This window comes from Octodon degus, unplaced genomic scaffold (genome assembly GCF_000260255.1).
Source record: "Octodon degus isolate 3935 unplaced genomic scaffold, OctDeg1.0 scaffold00109, whole genome shotgun sequence".
NCBI lineage: Eukaryota > Metazoa > Chordata > Mammalia > Rodentia > Octodontidae > Octodon > Octodon degus.
The window spans coordinates 3,697,299-3,707,837 of record NW_004524685.1 but is presented as its reverse complement, the minus strand read 5'-3'; the positions used below and the strand labels follow the sequence as shown (position 1 = coordinate 3,707,837).

Genomic DNA, 10,539 nt, shown 5'->3' with positions numbered 1-10,539 from the left:
TGTGTGTGTGAATATTCATGTCATGGGGTTTATAGCATTTATAGGATTTTTTAAAAGAGGCCTGTAAACTTTAGAAGTTCAGAATTATTGTTTTGAAACAAGTTAGGCGAATAATAAAAGGTAAAGTTGTCAAGTATTACCTGTTAAATATTTTTCTTGAAAAATATCTACAGCTAACCAATTAGAAGGTCATCTTAAACTAAATAGAGAGCAACTATTGTGAAGAAAATTGAAAAACTAGGTGAAAATACTGCCAAAACAGTCCCTCTAGGTGTGTCATTGTCAACCAGAGAAGACATAAGACCTGTAAAGGAAATGCTTACTACACTTACTTGTTCTCCACGGAGTCCTGGGGGCCCTGGATGTCCTTTAAGGCCCTGTAGGGGAAAAAGTGAGCAGATGTTATGAAGGGTAAAGTTAAACCATAGAAGCCAAGTAAGTAAAGAAAGGTTCAACTTTTAATCATCAATAATTTAATTCTCTGGGAATTTATTTCTTATTACATTTAACCCTGAAAGACTACTTGTTGACAAATTCCTATGAGTAACTTAGTGAATTTTGAGTGTTGTTTAAGTAAGCTGTTATTACTAACTAAAATGTATATAACAGAACATAGAATAGCATGTAATAATAGAACATAGAATCTTTGACAAGGAAGATTCATAGCTAGCAATGTCTGTGTTTAGTTTGCTGAAGGCTTTGACAAGTTCAATAATGCTGAGTCATTACTCTCTGACAAAATGTGTTTGTAATTACAAGTGTTTGGAATATAAATCACTGTCCTCAGATTTCATGAGCAAGTTAATTCAAATGAAAAATGCTGCTCAGAGGTTTATAAAAAATGGCCCTAAAACACCTAGGAAATTAGCAACAAAAGTATTTTTTAAGTAATAGCAAAAATATAAAATCTTAATCTCTTATTAATACTCATAGTTATTAAAAAAGTCAATATTCTTCCTCTAGAGAGATCTTCTTTTAGGATCAAAATGGAAGAAACTACAAAGAAAAGACAGGATAAAGAAATAATGGCAGACTTGGGAGCTTTATTTGTACTGTTCTACTATTCTAATCAACAATAAGTGAACTGAGTATTTTCTAGGTTTTTGGGCATGTGAAGGAATAAAAAAAAAACATTCTTTTTCTTCAGAACCTCACAGGATTTTAAACAAAACATAAACCAAAAGCCCAAAATAAACCACTGCTAACAAATTGTAAAAGGTTCCAATAATGTATGGCAAAGACAAGGTTTTGTTTTTTAATGTATTTAGTACAGAGTCTATAGGGTCTCACTACACAAACTGGACTCATAGTGATCCTCTTGTTTTCAGTCTCCCAAGTGCTGGGATTATAGGTGGGTGCCACCACAACCAGTCTCAATTGTTGTCTCAGTGCACCCCAGGGGCAGGGCTTCCATGGCACGCCAGGGATCAAACCCTGGTCCCTGCGTCTGCCTAAGCAAGTGCTTTAATCTGCTGATCTATCTGGCCCATCCCAAAGATAAATGTCTAGGGTTGCAGAATATAACATAATGCAATAAAAGAATTATTCAGGATTAATTACTGTGGGTTTTTCAGGAGAGAAAAATTTGGGTTGATGGATTAAAGAAGAAAATGATGCTTTGGTTGGACTACTGAGAAAGGAGAAGAGAGGCCTATTTGAAATATAAAGGAGTGACTTTGGAAACTTCAACATGTTAAAACTACACTAAAATACTTAGAACAGGGGCCGGGAGATGGCTCAGTAGAATAAGCGCTTCCCTGGCAAGCGCAAGGGCCTGAGTTCAATCCCTGGCTCTGCAAACAAAACAAAAAACAAAAAAACCCAAAGAAAATTGCTATGATCATTTTGGGACTGGTGAGATGGCTCAGTGGTCTAAAGCACGTACTTAGAACAAGCTTAGCAAAGCACAGGGACCACGGTTCAATCCCCCAGCACCACATGCCAGCCAGCCCCGCCCCCTGGTGGGCTGAGCTGGCCACACACACACACACACACACACACACACAAATAAATAAAATTTTAAAAAAATACTTAAAACAGACAGACCTCTTGGGCACTGCTATGGTTCACATGTGGCTTTTGTCTGTCAAAACTCACAGGTGCTGTACCTAAGTTACATCATCCCCAGCCCTCATGCTCAAAGTTGATTGCCACAGCAGGCACAGGTGCTGTGAGGTCGTGGGGCCAGAGTTGCCACTCTCAGGTACACCCCTTTGCCCTTCTGTGTTCTACCATGAGTTGAATCAGCTTGAGGTCCTCATTAGAGGCCAACAGATGCCAGCTCCATGCTTTTAGACTTTTCAGCCTCCAAAGCCAAAATACACCTTATAGCTTTATTTTATATATTTGGTACAGCGTCTCACCATGCAGCTTGGACTTGCCTGGCAAGTGTGAGGTCCTGAGGTATCACAAGAAAAAAAAAAAAAGGGAAGGAAGAGAAACCGTAACCCTCACTGAGCTATCTACCAAGTGACAGTGCACCATTCCCAAATATCTGATTGTTACAGCGATACTAAGGCAAGTATTGTCTCAGTTTTCACAGATGGGAACACTGTGCTTTGATCCATTAAAAAGCTTAACCGAAGACTTAACAAGAATTGAGAAACCCATCTTTCTAATATCTTTATATGCCTCTAATTATCTCCTCAGACACGATTTGGCCTAATTCTCTCAGCATGTTCAATCTTACCAACAAAAAGAGTTATATTTCAAAAGTCTTAGAACTATGAAAGTGATTCGTTTCTCATGTTTCGTAGTATCTAATACAGCAAGGGGTTTTTAACTGGCTTCTGAGGTTTCACATTTTTTAGAAAGATGGCTAAAGATCAACCTAATTAAAAAAATAGGCAACACAGTGTGCCCCATTGTACAAATGTTCCACAAACTTCCACAAATAAAATTATCCACAAAGCATAGGGGTTTTCTTTTTTTCTTAGTATGAGACATAATAATAATAATAATAATGATAATAATAATAATAATATCCTCAGCACTACGACTGCAGTGCTGGCACGGTGGGGTGAGGCAGCAGTTCTAGGAGGTTGAGAGTTGAAAGCTTCCTGGAGAAGAGCCAGGAAGGTGGGGGCTGGAGAGACACCTGGATGTCTATTTCTTTTCCATGTTCTAACAATGTGTGTGTGTATTTATTTACTGTTTGTATTTCTGTGACCCCTGCAGTCTAGGAGCGTTCCTCATTTCCTTTGGACACCACCTGTTTTGCTGATGGCATTTCTCTCCTCCTTAACTAGAATGAAACAGGATGCAGCAGGGGTATAGCTGCCTCTTTCCTTTTCCTGAAGCATTGCGGAACACCGAGAGATATCTGGTAGCACCTATGATTCTTCTGCACGTATGATTCCCTCTCAGGGGATTTTTCTTCAGTCAGGATGGTGGGTAAAAGTGGCCGTACCATGTAGGCATGATCTGTTCTTCCCGAAATCTCTCCTGTCCCATCTTAGCCACAGAAGTTGGCATTTGATCTAAGAAAGGACAGTGCAAACACTGTCTAGTAGCCTATTAGGTCAGTTGGAATGAAGAACTTTGTCTATATAAAGGTAAACTAGGCCAATAAAATTCTTTTTTTTAAAATGAAGTTTAACATTGTCAAAGGAAAAGCAAAATGACATAAAAAGGCTGATGCACAGGGAGTACAGGAATACATACATCCAACATCCACACAGTGATGCTGCTAAGGTACGAGTTGCTTTGCATCAGTGCTGATTGAGGTCTATGAGGTCTACGCAGTGTAGTACCTATCTTTAGATTCCATCTGATCATTGTTTCCTTTAATGCTGTAAAGAGGACTGAAATAATCTGTTCTCTTCTTGAGATGGCCTTAATCTCCATCCTTGCAATCAAAGCGCCTAAGTAAAACAATATGTTTTCTTTTGTTTAATTTGTTTTCTTTTGGTTCACTACCAATAATGAACAGACCAAGCACATTGAGAACTAGATCTGATTTTCCACTTACTAGCCATATCATGAGTCTCAATATTTGTACAATGATGGCATTGAATTAAATTATTGCTAAATTTTCTGTTGGTTTAAATTATTGAAAGAATTTTATAATTATTAAACTTTTCAACAAAGTCTTTTTTTTAAATTTAGCATTCATTGAGTGAAAAGGACAGGCACAGAAGTCAATATGGGCATAGAGATATAGGAAGAACTCAAATACAATCAATGTGTGTAACAGAGAACACCTAGAATCAGGTTCCCATGAGCAATTGTTCATCTGGTCTAAAACAAAGATGTGGATGAGCAGAATAGAAGAGAGCAGTTGGGAAAAGGCTGCCATAAGAGAATAATACTTAAAGAAGAACTCTTCAGTGGTCTATCTTTGTCTTTGACTTTCTTCTGCATATGAATTTTGTATCCATCATTAGTTGAAGGCTCTTTTATTTTTGTTCAGTTTCTATTTTTTGTGGTCATCATTTTTCTAGATTAGAACCACAATCTAGTTCTCAAGCAAAAAAATTAAAACAGTTTTGGGCTCCACTTCAAAATCAGATTGTGGAAAACTCCCAACTCTATCTGACATCTCATATATCAAAGCAAAATTATATCATACCTTTTCACCTTGCAAACCAGGTGGTCCCACTAATCCACAAAGGCCTGGATCACCCTATAAGAAAGGTGGAGATTTAATGTCACAAAACAAAATAGAAAATGAAAGTTCCTTTAATCTTTGACATCAAGACCTTACTACATCCAGTTTTGATCTCAAAATCAGGCTGAAGTTCTTCTTTGTTTCTAGCCCTTCTCAGGCTTTTTGGAGACATCCTTACCTCTTGCAGAATTGAACACCTGGACTTCACTTTCCCATCCCACTGCCTCTCCCTTTTCTCGGATCTTTTCTCTAGCAATCCCCTTTGCTCACCAAATTCCTGTCAGTTCAAAACATCTACAAGAGTTGATTCAAAACTCTGCCAGTCTTTATGAGACAATTTCCCTTTTCAGTAAAAATCCACACCTGGTGGACCGTTAGGCAGAGCTCACAGGCTATGGAAACTATGGCTGGTTTCAGCTGAGGGACCCAGGAAGAGTTACACCTGCTTCCTCCAGAAGGCACTGATACCTTCTTTTCTGTGGTGCCAGAAGCTCAGAACATGCCACCTAGGAGTCAGTATAGTATAGCTAAAGCTTATTGGTGGGTCCTTGTGTTTCGCTCCAAGAGCCTGAACTTTATTGGGTAGGACACCTTGATGAACACCTGCTACCCTGTTTGGAGGAAGGAAGGAACATGGCTGTGGTAGGTAGATGTGCTGAGTGTGACCGAGGATGCTGTATGAACTAACAAGGAAAAAGAGACAAAGCACGGGGCAAAGCAGAGAGGGCAGCATAGATCATCCTGAATCAGTTTACTCATTTAGATATTTTTGTAATCTTTTCTCTGCTTCTTTACACTGTAACAGATTTATTTCAGATGAAAAATAATGTCTTGGGGGGCTGGTGAAATAGCTCAGGGGACTAAAGTGCCCACGTAGACAAGCTTAGGCAAGCACAAGGACCGCATACTGTGCCAGCCCCACTCCCTGGGTGTGCCGAGCTTGCCATAGAGTCGGGGTGTAGAAGCCCACGTCTGTAATCCCAGCACTAGGAAGGCTGAAAACAGGAGGACCACTATGAGTCCAAACTGCATGGTGAGACCCTGTATCAACCCAATATATTTTTAAAATGTGTTATTTTAAAGATAAAAAGAGAAGTTGGAAGTACAACGTAGGAGGCCCTGGGCTCGGATCCAGCACCAAAAATGAATAAACAAATGAACAATACTAAAGAGACTTCTTATAGCATTTTCTGGTGTTTAATTTTTAGTGTATTAATTTGTCATTGCATTAAACAACTGGAAGAGAAAGGAATGCTTCTGATCATTAATAGTGGGGTGCTTTTTTCATTTGTTCTAATATTCTTTTTTTTTGAAATGATGGTGGTGATTCCTTCTTTGTCTTATGGGAAAGGAAAATTTACACTATCTAAAAGCTATGTAAGTATACCCTTGAAGTCTCAAAAGCGCTTAAAAACCTGTGTATGGTTTATTTTATATATATATATTACTTAGTGTATGTACCATGGAGAAGTAGCCCCTGTGTTTCTTCTGCTGTTTCATTATTGATCATATTCACTGTAAAGATGACTGAATAATTAAAATACAGTTGTTTTCCAACCTCTCTCTGTTCCTTTCAATTTACTATTTATATTTTACTTGTACTCAGATTGTATTGTATGACTAATCTCTTTCCTCAGCATATTTGAACTCAAATTAAACAAATGCTATTTCTAAAAGATTGTTTTTAAAGTTAACCATTTTATTTATTTGTTTTGTTTTGAGACAGGGTCTCACTATGTAGTTGAGCCTGTCCTTGAACTCACTATGTAGCCCAAGCTGTGCCCAAAATTGTAACAATCCTCCTGCTCCTGCCTTAATTCTGGGATTACAAGCATATGCCACCATGCCTGGATTAAAGTTTACCATTTTAGAAATGCATCTGTACATGGATTTCTCTTACAACCCAATGGCGACATGCTATTAGACTCTAAATCTTGCTGTAATTCTATGGAGTTTTAACCTTGATTAGTGTATGAATAATTCAAAAAGTTAAAAAAAAATAAAAACTAACATAATATCCAAGCTTAAGTTCCCATGCTGAACCACCCTATATTTTGTACAGAGAAACCATAGGAAAAAAATAAGCCAAGCATTTGATGTAAATGTTGGTGGTTAATAGAGAGGTTTTATTTAAAGCAATTATAAAAGTAGAGTGGGAATCTAATTTCTAAGCTTTGAATAGCAAAGTAAATGCACTATAGTTAGATTTTTAATTCATGGCATTTATGCTTCTTTCTTGATTACAGTATATTTTTCCATGTAAAAACTAAGAGATCAATGAAAATACTATGTTTCTAAAAATAAACTTTCATTCCTTTTATAAGCTACTTAGATTCAATTCAGTTCTACTACAGTACTAAAATTCCTAAAAATTTTATATTAAAGGTTTCAAGGATTTACTTGGTGAGAATTTATTAGTAAAATCAATCATTATGGTCTTTTTTATGTTTATAAGGGCTTTTGTTTCCAATTAGATGATCAGATTTTCAGCCAGGAATCATCATAATTGTTTAGGGACTTTAAGTTTATGAAGATATACCACATAAACAGAAACATAACTCCATCACAGTTATCTAAATAAAGCTTCTGAAAAGTTTTCTATAAACTCTGTTTTTTTTTTTTCCTTCTGGAAAACACTGTCCTCCTGATAAAGACTTTGCTGTTATTTTTACTTTAAAACATTAGTGTTTACCTAAACATACATGCATTTATGATTCAAAGTATTCTGATAATATGAAAAGTATATTGAATTCCAAGTCAAAAAATGTGAACATTAACTTTGCCATTTAGTACCCATCTGGTTAGTCATTTAAAACATTAATTCTCCCTACTCAAAACACACAAAATATATGACATTGATGAGAACATTCACAGAGTTATTGTGGCCATAAAGCAATTAAAAGTATATGAAACTATCCTGGAAAGGTATAAACTGGCTTTAGGATGTATGTAGTATTATTTGTTTATATTAACAACAAAATCTTTGAGTTTAATACCATACCCTTCTCTAATTTTAACCACATTCATCCCTAATTGGCAGGGAGTAAAGGGCAAGCCCTAATAATTAAATTACTGATAGAATTTAAGTCACTAAACTAGTGTGTCGCCTAGGCTGACCTTGAACTCATAGCAAGCCTCCCGCCTCAGCCTCTCGAGTGGTGGGCCTGAATACAGAAAGAAGTAGGCCATCACCCAGTTAGATTTACTTAATTATTTAAATATTTCTTCCTTCATTAAAATCAACAGTTTTCTGTTCTCTGTATGATACAATGAAGTTTGCATTTTAAAAATATGAAAATGATTTTTAAGTACTCAAAGTATATAACCATGATTGTATTTCACAGCGAATAAATACCTTTTTTCCTGAAAAAGCTTGGCCTGGGGAAAATCCTGGATCGCCTTTGGGACCCTAGATAAAATAATTACAACACATCTGGTGAACCACGGGTAATATGTAGTGTATCACATACATTGTATGGTTTTAAATGAAATTATTTTCAACTAACAAGGTAGCCATAGGTTATTTACCTTTTTAATGCATTTTTTTTCTCAGCTTTACTTTTACATGCTGAGGAGATTCCTAAAAATTCCCGAGGCAAAGTTGGCTTTTTAATCTCATAAAATATGGTAAAAGTACTATGAAAAGTTTCTCTTAGAGGATCCAGAGTACAGTCAATTCTACATTTTCCATCTTTGTGACACATTGAGTTTTTATTTCTATCTGAGCATTGGAAGACTAATTAATAAAGGAAAACTGCTTTTTATAATCCATCAAATTTTATGGTCTCATTAAATATTTGAGTATTTCCTAAAATCTTCCAATGTACATGCATTCCCTTATCATAAAGAAAATAAATATCAAAGACATAATTCTAATTGTCAAAATTATTTTGGTCTGTCATAAAATACAGACACATTCTCATGTTCTGGAATCTTTATTTGTAGAGCTATTTGACATTATGTTTCACTTCAAATATTTTAAAATCCTATTTAAAAAATTTCATCATGCGTCTATGGTTTAAATATGATTTGTCCCTACTGACATTCACGTTGAATCTGAATTCCTCAATCCAGCAGTGCTTGCAGGTAAGTTTGGGGAATGGGGTGGAGTACCTTGGTACATGCTCTTAGTTGCTTCTGGGAGACAGGATGATTGCTCACAACAATGAGCACCAAACCAATCATTTGAGCTAGAAAGGGTAGCGAGTCATGAGAGGCCTCTGACAAGTTCTATAGCTTGCATGCTGGGGACCAAGGCACAAGTACCCTGGACAACATTTTAGCAACTGAATGAGTCAGGTACCAAATGTAATCCTTCTCAAAGCAGTTGAACCTCAAAGTGTATTCATGCCATCTCTCTGAGTGAATTCTCCTATGCTCAGCAGGTGTAGATGAATTATTATGAAAACAGGTTGCTAGAAGCCAGCCAGCCCCTTTGTGTCTTCATGTCTTCTTTGCCTTGCTTGCCTTTCCACCATGAAACCCTCATCAGCAATCAAGCTGAGGCCAATGCCTGACCTTGGATTTCCCAGCCTCTAGAACCATGAACCAAGACAAACCTCTTTGCTATAAAATTACTTAGGCTATGATACTTTGCTATAACAACACAAAACAGACTAAGACAGATAGGTTATAGCAAAGTATCTCTTTTTCAAACTATTTACTATGCTTCATAAGATATAGAGATCACAATGGAAATTTTTAAAGTTGAAATTACGATTTCATTACCACTTCCAACTGTCTTAGTTACTTCCTTGTGCTGGGACAAAATATTTAAGACCTACAAGTTAAAGGAGGAAAGGTTTATTTATTTTGAGTTCATAGTTTGTAGAGTTTTCAGTCCATAGTTGGCAGGCTCCAAGGCAGAGTATGCATGTAGGAGAAACAGTTCATGGCAGCAAGATAGACAAGAGCATCAAGCTGGCAAGGCAGGAGGACAGTGTACATGTCCTGACCACGCCCACAGTAACCCACCCTTTCCTGTCAGGCTCTAACACTCAACATCACACCCAGCTATAAAATCATCTGTGGACTAATCCAGTGCCACACATCCATGATTCAGTGTCCCTCACCAACAATCCAGTCACCTGCCAAAAGCCCCACCTTGCGGGTGTGAGGCTTTGGGGGTACATTTAGACATAAACCACAACATCAACTAAGACTACACAATTCTCAGTCCCTCGAAGGTTATAAATATCATTTTCATTGTATGAGAAATAAGGAAATAGTTACATCTCACCTCACATATTCAAGGCTGCTTTTAAGTGCCATTCAAGTTAACCAGTGAAAAGAGGATTAAGAGAAAGGTTCTACATGTTTTCCACTGTCATCCCATTTTACAAGTTGGAAATTTGTAAAGCAAATTGGAAATTTTGCAAAAGAATCATATCATAGGAAATAGTCAAAGAAAATTTTTGGAGAAAAGTTGTTGATTTTTTTTCTTCCCATGGCCATTAAGACTTCTTCCACTAAGACTTCCATTTTTATATCACTGATTCCAGGATTATCCACTCAAGAAATGGTATTTATTTATTTAGGAAGGGTCTCACTACATAGCTCAGACTCATAGTGATTCTCCTGTCTCAGTCTCTCCAGGGATGGGGTTATAGGCTTGGGCCACTGTGCCCAATTTTGGTGGCTGGCACAGCAGACTAGGGCTTCTGGGGTGGTGCAGCATACAGTCCTGGTGTTTGAACCTGGGTCCTTGTGCTTGCCAGGGAGGCGCTTAGACCACTGAGATATCTCCTCAGCCAAAGAAATGGTTTTGAATGCCAGGTGTAGCAGTATACACATATAATCCAAGCACCATGAGTTTGAGGCCATCTTACGTGACATAGTGAGTTCAAGACTAGCCTAAACTACACAGGTAGATCCTGTCCCACAGCACTGAGAGAGAGAGAGAGAGAGAGAGAGAGAGAGAGAGAGAGAGA

General features: G+C 37.3%; 1 protein-coding gene across 1 annotated transcript in view; it reads right to left on the bottom strand.

The window, feature by feature from the left end:
* Col24a1 (collagen type XXIV alpha 1 chain) overlaps nucleotides 1–10,539 on the bottom strand; it is a 403,759-nt gene that overhangs the window by 345,547 nt on the left and 47,673 nt on the right. Inside the window, exons 6-8 of the mRNA XM_023699052.1 lie at nucleotides 7,965–8,018; nucleotides 4,571–4,624; nucleotides 333–377 (exon numbers count right to left, since the gene is read on the bottom strand). Coding sequence (XP_023554820.1) covers nucleotides 333–377; nucleotides 4,571–4,624; nucleotides 7,965–8,018 — 153 coding nt within the window. The remainder of the gene's footprint in view (nucleotides 1–332; nucleotides 378–4,570; nucleotides 4,625–7,964; nucleotides 8,019–10,539) is intronic.